The 12,134-nt window shown below is 54.7% G+C and overlaps 1 protein-coding gene across 1 annotated transcript in view; it reads right to left on the reverse strand.

Annotated features, from left to right (window-relative positions):
* Window positions 1-12,134, reverse strand: part of TET3 (tet methylcytosine dioxygenase 3) — a 108,574-nt gene that overhangs the window by 41,749 nt on the left and 54,691 nt on the right. The window contains exon 3 of the mRNA XM_006880851.1: window positions 7,503-9,639. Coding sequence (XP_006880913.1) covers window positions 7,503-9,639 — 2,137 coding nt within the window. The remainder of the gene's footprint in view (window positions 1-7,502; window positions 9,640-12,134) is intronic.

The raw sequence follows: 12,134 nt of genomic DNA on the forward strand, positions 1-12,134 counted from the left end.
AGGGTGAAGTCTCCTCAACGGCTCTGAAGGTCTATGGGGTGGCTACTTCAGGTTTTGTTTCCTACCTCACCCCTCCATTCACGATGCCGGATTAGCCCCCTTCTGCTGTCCCCACGAGAGCTCTGTCACTCCCAAACAGGCGTCTGCTTGCTGGTTTTTTGAACAGAGTAAGCTTATCTCCGGGGCTTCTCTGTGAGGACACGAAAGTCACCGGGAGCAGGTCATAATCCTCTGTCGTGCAGAGCTGAACGACGGACTGTAGGACTTTTACCAAAATGCAGACACCAACAGCACCACACGGGATGGGAAATGGGTAACGTCCTCCCACACTGTCCCCTGCGGCTGGGGCTCCAGCCTGGACTGGTCTCGCCTCCGTTACTGACAGGAAGGATGGACCAGCATCTCCACACGTGCTGCTTCACTCGGATGCTGCGCACTTTCCTCAGTGAGTTAGAGATGGAGCCAAACAAGAGTCAGACCGAGGTCTCAGTTACTGTTCAGAAGGTCGGCAGCCGGGGTGGAGGCATCCGGACGCAGTGAGACTGGCTGTGGGCGGCTGGGAGTATGTGTGTGTCTTTGGAAGGAGATGGAGGACCCAGAATTTTGGGTTATTCTTCTATATGTGAAGAAACCTATGGATCTGGGTGCGACACCAAGGCAGAGGGAAGCCTCAGTGTCTAGGACTGTGCTGGACGGTCCAGCGGTCACTGCTCCACAGGTGAGCTTGGCCTGGTGATGCTGGCCCTAGGACACAGGACACAAAGCTGGCTCCTGAGACGAGGCCTTCTCTATCCTGTCAACCATACTCGCCCCAACTGTGCATCTCGTCAGGAGGCTGGGGGTGGGGGGGCATTGTGCTTCATTCCTGACTTCCAGAAGTGTGGGCTCCAGGATCCACGGAGTGGGGGTCCTCCTCAAGTCTCTGTATTAAATACACCTTAAAGAGGCAGGAAGCTCTTGAAATCTACATTTAAAGATTGAGGCTACCTTTAAATTTCAACTGATGAAACTCCCCCTTGCACCTCTGTGACTTTGGGTTCCTTTCCCCAACTTTCAGGGGTACTTTGCATCATTTGATAGTTTTATATTTTCTCTTTTAGGGCCCAGTGTCACGTTTTTCATTCGTAAGAGGTAAAATGACAGTAAAAGGCAAAGCTCGATTCTTCTTAAAAATCCATCTGATGGAGTCACTTCTGCAGTGTGAGGTCGTCTCAGGAATATCCCACCTGAACTATATTAACGGCTCCAGGCGAGCGGGAAGTCTTGGTCTTGAGAAGACGCTGGTTTTGAGACCCTAGGTATGTTCCTCTCCACTGCACACTTGACCTTACACTGACAGGAACGTCAGTGCTGCAGCCCTTCTGTGGTGGCCGGACGAGTGAGCCGCAGCACCCCGGCCCAGCGCCAGCCGGTGACGGGTCCTCACACAGGTGCGCCCTCCCACCTATCTCTTCTCTCCATGCAGACCAGGAGACACAGGTGTCCAGACGGCTCAGGACCGGCACACAATTCACACATAGCTTCCCACACGCCCGTCTGCACCCCCTCATCTCTTCCAAGCAGCCCTCCATGCAGCCTCAGTTTCCTGGCCTCACGTTAGCAAATGAACATGTAAGCCCTCCAGGCAGCCCAGCTAATTAGAACGCAGGTCCAAGGCAGTTAGTGCTGCCCAAGTTCATGGCTACGTGCAGTCACGTGCTGGACCTGGACTCTGGATCAGACATAACAGGTGAATGACCTCCACCCACGTCCCCAGTCAGCTGCCTTGAGTCCCTGAGCAGCACGGTGGGCGGCCAGAGGGAGGCAGGGGGACCCCTGTGACACCGGCCAGAGGGAGGCAGGGGGAACCCTGTGATGCTGGCCAGGGGGAGGCAGGGGGACCCAGTGACGCTGGCCAGGGGGAGGCAGGGGGACCCCATGATGTCGGCCCGCCGGAGGGAGGCAGGGGGACCCCATGACATCGGCCCGCTGGAGGGAGGCAGGGGGACCCCTGTGATGCCGGCCCGCCGGAGGGAGGCAGGGGGACCCAGTGACGCCGGCCTGCCGGAGGGAGGCAGGGGGACCCCATGACGCCGGCCCGCTGGAGGGAGGCAGGGGGACCCAGTGACGCCAGCCAGGGGGAGGCAGGGGGACCCCATGACATCAGTCGGCTGGAGGGAGGCAGGGGGACCCCATGACGTCGGCCCGCTGGAGGGAGGCAGGGGGACCCAGTGACACCAGCCCACCAGAGGGAGCCTAGGGGACCCCCATGACACTGGCCTGCCAGAGGGAGGCAGGGGGACCCCATGACGTGGGCTGACGGCAAAGACACAAAGTGAAACCATTGCGTGCGGTAACAAATGGTCCCTGGAAATCCAACCCAGAGGACGAGAAAGCTGCCAGCCCACCAAAAAGCGCAGATGCTTCCTGTACTTGACACAACTGTCGCCTAAATGTTCAGAAGCACGACACTCAGCCTCTGTTCCCCAAGCACCTGGATGCCACTTGGAAGGCTCATAAATGCAAAATAAAGACGGGCACGCCGTCCAGTCCCGACTCCTCCCTCAGCATGATCTTGGCTCTTCAGCCTCCCAACGGCCCATCTTTGTGACCTAATCTCTCCTCCACACGTCCCCCCATCTCCTTCACAGGCCCCTGGGGGAGAGGTGCTGGGATCATCTATTCTCACGCTGTGGCTGATGGGATGACAGCAACCTCAACTACGATTTTTAGTTGTACATTATAAACCAGCACTGCAAGGAGACCGAAACTCACGGATCTAATGAGGGAAGAAATTGTGCTGCTAATCCAAAGGTCCATGGTTCGAGTCCACCTCCTGCTGCGTGGGATAAACATGGGCAGTCTCCCCCTTGTGCCATTCACTGCTTCTGAAGACCTGCTGGGGGGCCAGCCAGCTACGGATGTGGCTCACTGGCTCTAGGCCTGGTAGACGCCCCCAAAATTCCAGGTCCAGAGTTTCTCTCATCTCAGGTTTCTAACCCTGGTCTGCAGTCTTAGAACCCACCCAGTCACCCAAACAGGAATCCTGAGAGTCACCCTGGACCCGATGTACAGCTGATGTGTGAGCCAGTGTTCTCTTCTCCACCCCTAAACCAGGACCACGCTCCTAATTCAAGTCTTCAGTAATTCCGGCCTCACTTATACCTGAGCCTATAAGTTGGTTTCCCGGGCTTTGGCATCATTCTGCTTCCTGAGATACTGATCCTCTCCGGCCAATCTCCACCAGTCACACCAGAGCCCCGTGTATTTCCATGTTCCCTCATCTCGACGTGTTGTGATCGGTGTTACGTGTCATCTAGTCAAACGGGACTCTTAGGGGCCCTATGAATAACAGCTCTGAATCCTGCCCTGTCCTGAGCCAACCCCACCACACGTGACCCACTGCCACAGTCAGTGTGTCACACCATCTCTTCTAGGGTCTGTCCTTCCATCCTTCCCAGCATGATGTCCTTCTCCAAGGACTGGTCCCTTCTGACAATACAGCAAAGTCTGTGGGACCGGGCTTCACAATCCTCTCCTCCAGGGAGCGCCCTGTCAGTAGCCTTTCTCATGTTCTCTTGTATCGCTCAGACATCTACCTTGTCCCTAAGACAGAGAATCTGAAAGAAAGTCTTAAAAATAAAACCAAACACATGAATTCTAGTATCTATTTGGTTGGACTAAGGTGAAGCTGGACTGGAAGTGCTAACACCACCTCAACACTTCTCTTTCTCTTGATGAACTCTAAGAAGTAGCAGTAACGGTCTCACATCTTTGAAGAACGAACAATAAAATAGGATGAATTACAGGAGAGAGAGAGAGATAAAGAAGGGGGTCCAATACTGGGGGAGGAAATAGAATTGAAAATCTTATTCTTCAAGGAAAGGGTAAAAGTAGATCTATAATTCTAATAAGTCTCACTAAGAAAGCTAAGCCCGAGTGAACTACGTTAGGAATTCTAAAGGAAACCCCTCAGCTATCCATCCATGGTGGTAAGTGGGGAGCCCAGGAGGCTGTGTCGATGTCACACTGTCCCCATTTTGGAGGGAGATGCCATGGCCTGAGGCTCCGTCTCAGAGCACTGGACACTTCCTCGCTGCCGTCAGGCTGGAAAGAACTCGGAGGGATCCTGAGTTGTTCCCAGGCTGTAGCCTCTCCATTAGCAGTGTGGTCTTCACCACCAAATGCTAGGGAGAGTCTAAGATACCAAGTTGTTCCTGCCCATTGTGAAGGAGGAGTTTCCTGCTGGGCCCCGAGACTGAGACCCCCTTCCACAGGGCAAAGCACCAGGAAGCTGCAGACTTTAACACTAACATTTGGATTCCAACACTGCTATCTAGAAACAGACGCGTATACAGAAAAGATAAGAAGTTCCTCTTCATATCACAGAGGGCAGGAGGAGGAAGTAAGTTCTTACCAAGTCAAAAATGACAGGAAACAGACTTTGTTACTTTAAACAGAACTGGGTCCATGTGGTTGGTCACTGTGTGTGGATAGTGACACCAGCCATGCCCCTGGAAGACATCCCTTCACCCCAACATATCTACGATAAAGGACACCTTATTCTTCCACTGGCCGTTGGGCAAGACTTCGGGGCAGAAAGAGCAATTAGCTGGCAATGCCACATCTTCCAGTTTAACTCTTAAAACCTCTGTCTCCTAACCTGCTGGTTTGCTCTCTCCAGAACTAAACTTGAAAGCTACACTGGCCCTGCTCAACCCTCCAGAATGTAATGAAGTCACAGGAGAGGAGCCCCAAGCTTGCTTTCCCACTCACATCCTTCGAGCTCATCTCTGACCTAGCCTGACTTCCCGGCCAATCTGCGCATCCCTGAGAACAGACTGTGAGACCCACCACTCAGCAGCCTGTCTCTGACAACCACATCACCACACAGTGAAGGCACCTGCAAGGTGTGCATCAGCATATCACAAACACATTCATCCTGGCCCTGAACAGGACCGTTTGCTAAGTTTTTCAAACCTGTACAAATCTCTCAAACCTGTACAAATCCCACACCTTTTATTTAAAAAAATTGTGTGTGTGTGTGTGTGTGTGTACCATCAAATCAGATCTGACTGGTACTAGAGGAGATTGTCCCTCCTCCAGCAGAGCATCTGGTGGATTTGAACTGCTCATCTCTGAGATTGCAGTGCAGCTTTTTTGCCACTAGGCCACCAGAGCTCCCGAAATCCCACACCTTTTGAGGACCGCATTTCTTTCCGTGTCTTTTTTTATCTTGTTCTTTGAAGCATCAACTAACACGCCAGGTTTAGTCTTTCAAAACTGAGGTAAGCAGTTAGTTAATCCTCTTGCCTCTCGAAAGCACAGTCTTGACGCAAGGGTACAGCGTGCTGTGTGGGGTGTTTGCCCGAGTTTCTTGCTCAGTGTTGTACTGGACAAAACTCAGTACAGAGCTTAAAAATTCGTTTTCTTTTTCTATGTCACAAAGCCTCTGCTAGAAGGGGACCCTGGTGGCACAGCAGGTTAAGTGCTGTGAGGCTAATGTCAAGGTGACAGTCTGATTCACCAGCTGGCCTGAAGGACAAAGATGGGCATCCTCTTCCCATTAAGATTACAGCCTTTGAAACCCACTGCAGTCAGAATCAGCCGTGGACCTGGTTTTGCGGGTTTTTAAGCCCTATTCTGTTAAGTTTCTGCATCAATCAAGGGACCTTGGTGGCTTAATGGTAGAGACCTGGACTGCCGACACAAAGGTACGTGGTTCGAATGCACCAGCTGATCTGTGAGAGAAAGATGAGCAATCTCCTGAGGTTTGGGCATTGATAAGCCCTTGTCTGCTGTTAGAAGTTTCTTGCCATAGTTCGTATCGATCTGTTATCAGGAGAGCTTAATATTGTTGCCAAATTTCACCGGCCATTTCTTTTGGAAAATTCTGACCCACTGGGTAGCAAATGAGTTCTGGACAGTCTCCTGAGATTAACTGTGGCATGGGTGACATTTATTCCTAAATGTTTTCCTGAGCCAAGTTCACAAAGGTGCCAGAGGACGTGAGGTCTCTAGACACTTAGAGCAAACAAGAGGGTGGCCCCCAAGCACACCCGGCACGTCCAGAGAGCTGACCCCTCCTTCGGCGCTCTGTGTTCCCATCAGCACTGCCTTGGTCAGGACTGACTTCTCCCGGACAGTGTCGGCTATGGTACGGCGTGTTGGGTCAAGGCCATCCGTCCAGGTTCAGTCCCACTTCCGCAGCAGCTGGCTGCATGGCCCTGGCTTTAAATGACTGCTTCCCGCTTCAGTTTCCTCATCACGGAACAGAGGGCAGTGCCCACCTCGTGATGCTGCTATGAGGATTCAGTGAGGTAATGACGGGAGTACCTGGACCAGGGCAAGGATTTCGTAACTACTGTGAGTGTCCCCATCAACCTCGTCCCCAAGACGTCCACACTCCAGCAACATATCTTCCGCATTACGGCCGAGATGGACTTTGCGTGAGTCCTTCCTGTTCTAAAACCCATACAGTAGCATAAAAAATTCAGGACAGATATAAGTGGGGCCTGAGCCCCGGACCATGTGGGCAAACCAGGAGATAGTCCTCCTGAGATTCTTCCTAATTCTTCCTGAGCGAAGTGTCACCATCACGTCACCCCCAGGAGCTGGTGTCACTGTCATATCACTCCCATAGGCTGGACGTCAATCCCTGGAGCGAAGTGTCACCATCACGTCACCCCCAGGAGCTGGGTGTCACTGTCATATCACTCCCATAGGCTGGACGTCAATCCCTGGAGCGAAGTGTCACCATCACACCAATCCCAGGAGCTGGTGTCACCGTCACGTCAATCCCATGAGCTGGTGTCACCGTCACGTCAATCCCAAGAGCTGGTGTCACCGTCACGTCAATCCCAGGAGCTGGTGTCACCGTCACGTCAATCCCAGGAGCTGGTGTCACCGTCACGTCAATCCCAGGAGCTGGGGTCACCGTCACGTCAATCCCATGAGGTTTCTGCTTTTTAACTTCAACATCCTGAGTTGACATTTGTTAACAGAAACTATTTCTGGCTGCAGTTCTGGGCTCAGCGTGAGCTTTCAAGCACACAGGCTGGCGTGATGAGAGGTGATGACGGCATCTCTGGTCCCAGCTCCTGCCCACTGTCCACCCCTCCCATCCCATCCCCCCATAGCCACCCACACACGGTGCCTGCTGTCCCCAGCATAAGGCAGAGGGCATGCCCACCTCCACAACAGCAATCACCACACTGCCCACCTTTGGTGTCTAAGCCTTCGGTGGGCTCACACCTATGGTCTCTTGGTCCCCCAGCCCCACGTGGCAGTGGGCACTCAGTGAGTGCTGGGCACCCTCAGTCCCCTACATGGTGGTGGGTACAAATGAGCACTGGGCACCCTCGGTCCCCCAGCACTGCACCACATGGTGGTGGGTATGCGTGAGCGCTGGAAACCCTTGGTCCCCTGGCCCCACGTGGCGGTGGGCACACAGTGAACTGTGGGCAGGTGAAGGCCTCGTCATGTCAGGCTGTAGCTCCCTCCCTTCCGACCCCAGCACTCACCCACGCAGTCGCAGGTGGGGAACTCGGCCTGGGCCCTCTTGGCTGGCGTATCCAGTAGACTCTTGGTGGGGGTGTCCAGGTACTTGAGGGGCGACTCTAAGAAGCCGCTGAGGGTGGGAGTGAGCGGGTTCTCGGCCTTGGTGGGGGTGACATCCTGGCTCCCCTCCTCAGAAGGGAAGCAGGTGGTGGTCAGCACAGTCACCGCCCCTGAAGCCTCAATCTTGATTTGCTTGGGGGAGCGGCTGGCAAAGGGGCTCTCGGGGGCAGGGAGACACACTGGCTGGCTCTCAGGGTCCTGAAGGGGCACAGACGGGGGGCCGGGGAGCCCAAAGCTATCCCCAAATTCTGCCTCAAACTGCCGGATGAGCTCTTCCAGCTTGTCATCAGCAGGGGGTAAGGGGCCGGTGGGGCCCGCCTGCAGGGAGGATGTGGGGCTGGGGGACCTCGTTTCCTGAGTAGGGGGCAGCAGGCTGTCCCCAGGGGGACTTGGTGCAAATAGCGCAAGAGAGGGTTCTGGGGGCAGGGGGACCACAGAGCCCTGTGAGGTGGGGAGGGGTCCAGGCGGGTGAGCCTGCGTGTCCTCGGGGGCTGGGGGCCGCAGCCCCTCCAGGATGATCTGCCGGAGGGGTAGGAAGAGGGGCTGTGTGTCCCGGAGCTTGGACTTCTTTATCTGAATGGGCTTCCGGGCGGCAGGCTTGATGCCGGGGGTGCCTTTGTCAGTCCCCGGGGGGCCTCCGGATGGTGCCAGGGCCTGCTTCTTCTTCTTCTCTTTGGGTGGTCTGTCTGGAGGCCGTGGGGCCGGTGAGCTGACGGGGGTCCACCAGCTGGGCGCGGGGGTCTCCGTGGAGTTGGGGAAGGTGGCGTTGTGGGCCTGCTCCAGGAAGAGGCTGCGTTTGTGGTGAAGGTGCTGCTGCAGTGCGGCCTGGGCCTTCTGGTGGGTGTCAGGCTCCGTGGGCGGCGGGGCAGCCTCCCTCTGGAGGCCCGGGGACAGCGCGGGGGCTGGGGAGGGCGAAGGGGCCTCGGTCTTGACCTTGGGCTTGGTGGGCAGGGCATCAGGCCGCTTGAACACTGATTGGATGTAATCGCTGGCACTGCCCAACAGCTGCTCCAGCTCGGCCATGGGGTCAGGGCTCGGGCGCGGCAGGGGCCAGGGGCTTCGGGGGGCTGCTGGTGGGGTGTCTGTGCCCCAGGCTTCTGCAAACTCGGTCCGAGGAGGGGCTGGAGGGAAGGCAGGGCTGTCTGGGGCAAAGGGCGGGTGCTCCTCGGAGGGGACTGAAGGCCAGGAGGGGGCCCGGAGGTAGGACTGGGGTGGTCGGAAAGGGGCTGGAGGGGACAAGGCCTCGGGCAGCGGGCAGGACGCCTGGGAGGTGGCGTGAGAGGGCTGGGGCAGGGCCGAGGAGAGCTGGGTGAGTGCCTCAATGGCGATGGCGGTCTGCAGGCTGATGTTCTTCTCCTTGGCGATGCTCAGAGCGCTCTGGGACAAGGGCAGGCTTTCTGGGGGAGGTATCTGGGGGGGCTCGGCACTGAGCAGCGGTCGGGAGCTCGGGGCGGGGAGGCCAGCCTCAGCTGGGGGCAACGCAGCCGGGCGCCTGGGCGGCTCCTCCGCACCCTCCACCACCACGGACCTGATCTTCCCCTCCAGCCACGCGAGGTAGTCAGGGCACTCGGGGCCATCGCAGTTGCAGCTGGGTGGCTTCATGCCATGCCGGGCCAGGGCCAGGGCCGTCTGCAGCGTGTCCAGGTCTTCACCGCCCACGGAGCAGCCCTCGGCACCTGGCCGGGGGTCTCTGCCGCTGCTCCCCGGGTCCCGGCTCATCTCACGGTTGAAGGTCTCGTAGAGCCGGGTGCTGAGGGCACCATACGAGGACACGGCTTCGGCCACGGCCGAGAAGGCCACCAGGTCGTGGGCATCTTCCAGGCGGGCGGTGTGAGTTGGGCCCGGGGTGGCGTCCCAGTCGGACTTCTGGTCTACCCGCCAGGGACCTCCAGCCCCCAGCAGGCTGGGCCCAGCAGGTTCTCTAGCACCATTGACAGGCGCCCCTGGGGCGCCTAGCTGCCGCGCGTTCCCATGGTACACTGGCCCTGAGTCCATCTGACCTGGAAGAGGTCCATCAACTGGGCTGAGCTCTGAACTTGTCTGAGGAGAGACAAAAAAAAGGGGGAGGGGAAGAAAATGAACCCTGATATTTGAAAAGCATCGCCTTATTCTACAACATTCAAATGCACACCCAAAGCCCACTTTTCCACACAATCTCTGTCTCAGGTTCAACCTCTTTTAAACCAGTTCATCTCTACACATTTCCTTGCTTCACCAACAGACACTGAAAGGAGATCTTTTTTGTTGTTGTCGTTGTGCAGTGCCACTAAGTCAACTCTAACTCCTGGAATTCCTATGAGAAACAGACTGGACCCTTCCAACATCTCCTCCAGCTTGAGCCCGTGGGTGCCGTCCCTATGTCGGTCCATTCCATGGAGCTTCAGGAGAGACGGCAGAGGAACTGTGGTGCTGGTAGAATGCTGAACGCTGCAGGGACTGTCAGAAGCACAGACAAGTCTGTCCTGGAGCAACAGCAACTACGATGCTCCTTTGAGGCAGAGCTGGTGCAACCTGTTCTCATATACTCAGGGTCTGTTGTCAGAAAGGGCCAGTACTTGGGAAAAGGCATCATGCTGGGAAAGGTGAAGGGTCAAAGGAAGACTCTCAACAAGATGGACTGAGATGGTGTCTGTGGCGATGGGCTTGAGCCTATCACAGGTCATGGAATGGTGCAGGACAGGGCAAGATTCAAATCTGTTGTTTCTAGGGCCCCTGTGAGTTGTCCTCAACCTGACAGCACTTTGCAACAACAATGTGGAACTCTAGTGGGCTCTGATCCTTGTAGAACCTCAGAATGTCATGCTGTGGAAGTTCCCTGAGACAAGGGGGTGGTCCAGGAGGACCCCAGCCCAGCAAATTAAAAATCAATCCAAAGATGTGCAATCACGTTTAAGAAAATTACTTCCTCAGAAAGGAAAAATTCTTCCTTACAGTAGAATTCCAACCAACATTAGGGAGGGGATGATGGATTTAGTTATTAGTGAAGGCTAAAACTAAGGGCCAACGCTTAATGAGGTACAGAATACACGTCCTTTCAAAGTATTTCATCACAAACCGCTTAATGGTAATGTAATAGTGGAGAAATCTGGCAAAACCATCTTAACTAAGTAATAGAAGCTGTCATCACCACCATCAAGACAGACCAACATCATGCATCTCTTGACATGATGCTGTTAAAAAAAAAAAAGGTAACATCAGTCACCAGCAATTATTCATTCATTGTTGCACATTATTCTCCCTCCCCCTCCCTTCCTCACAAGGGACTCTTGCCAACATGTATCAATATGTAACAAAGAAACATCAGTTAATACCATGGTGAAAGAAATCTATGATACCCTCCTTCCAGAGACATCAACCTTAGGATAGAGACAGGCTCTCCCAGATGGCACCAGACTAAAGAGGCCAGGCAGCGAGAAACTACAGGTGAAATGGGGGAGGAGAGTTAGGCCTGCATTACTGCTTGTTTGAGACAGCTGAACTCTGAATACTCTATAAGTGAGTAACAATGTGTCAACATGAAGTTTTTGATGAGGGATATAGTGGTAACTTTGTCCCATGCTATGTCAGATCACTTCCTGCTCTCAGGAAATACACACCATACTTAAGGGTAAAATCACACTGCATCCCAAAGCGTTCATAAAGAACTGTATGTGCATCTATAAACATGCATGTGCACCACGTAATATCAGAGCCATAAACATATACAGGCTGGGTATATAGTAGCCTTGTCTGCTACGCTGCAACTTCCTCTGTGCTAAAATAAACCACCTTTTCATTAAATTATTTGTGGATATTTTATTATATAATTTTAACCGATTAATGAATCCATTACAGTGCCTAGTCAGCCCCTTACTGTATATTACCTTTCCCTTCACCCTCCGATTTTGTCTGTGAGTTTTAACATTTTCCTAGCATGGACAAGTGTTAGCACTGAAGGCTGAGTGACCCCGGCCTGGACTGCACAGCACCAGGGGAAGCTGGGACTCCATGGGGCCAGGGTCAGAGGCCACCAAGCTGGCCACAAAGCCCTCTGCTTTTCCAACAGCCTGTTCCCTCTGCCGTCTCCCAGGACTTCTGCATACACAGTTCTAGTGCCTGGAATGCAGAGCTCAGCCTCTCAGGCCATGGCGGCTTAGCACCTGGTCCTCTCCAACCAAGGAGGTGGGGCTCCCGATGGCTCCTCCCCCTCAATTCCCACGGTCCCCTGTTCATGCCCCTTAACGTCCACCAGGTGCCAGGCCAGTATATGTGTATGCATGCAGTTGCTGCTCCCGACAGACAGTGGTTCCTTCACAGAACCTCCAGTGTCCCTCACCTCTCTGCCTCCGGGTGACCTGACGCTGAGTCAAGGGAAAGCCAGGTGCAAAGCAAAGTGACCTCCCTTTCTGGGACTGTGACCAGTGGGCATGCACACCCTCCTCTAATCGAGAGGCACAGGTTACCTTTTAGACATCTAGGAATGCGGCTCATCACCCAGCACGCCTGCCATCCCCTCTGCCTCATAAATCTGAAGTCTGGGGTCCCTGTGTGCATAC

The sequence above is a fragment of the Elephantulus edwardii genome, unplaced genomic scaffold (assembly GCF_000299155.1).
Source record: "Elephantulus edwardii isolate Elephantulus edwardi_28Jun2011 unplaced genomic scaffold, EleEdw1.0 scaffold00011, whole genome shotgun sequence".
Taxonomy (NCBI): domain Eukaryota; kingdom Metazoa; phylum Chordata; class Mammalia; order Macroscelidea; family Macroscelididae; genus Elephantulus; species Elephantulus edwardii.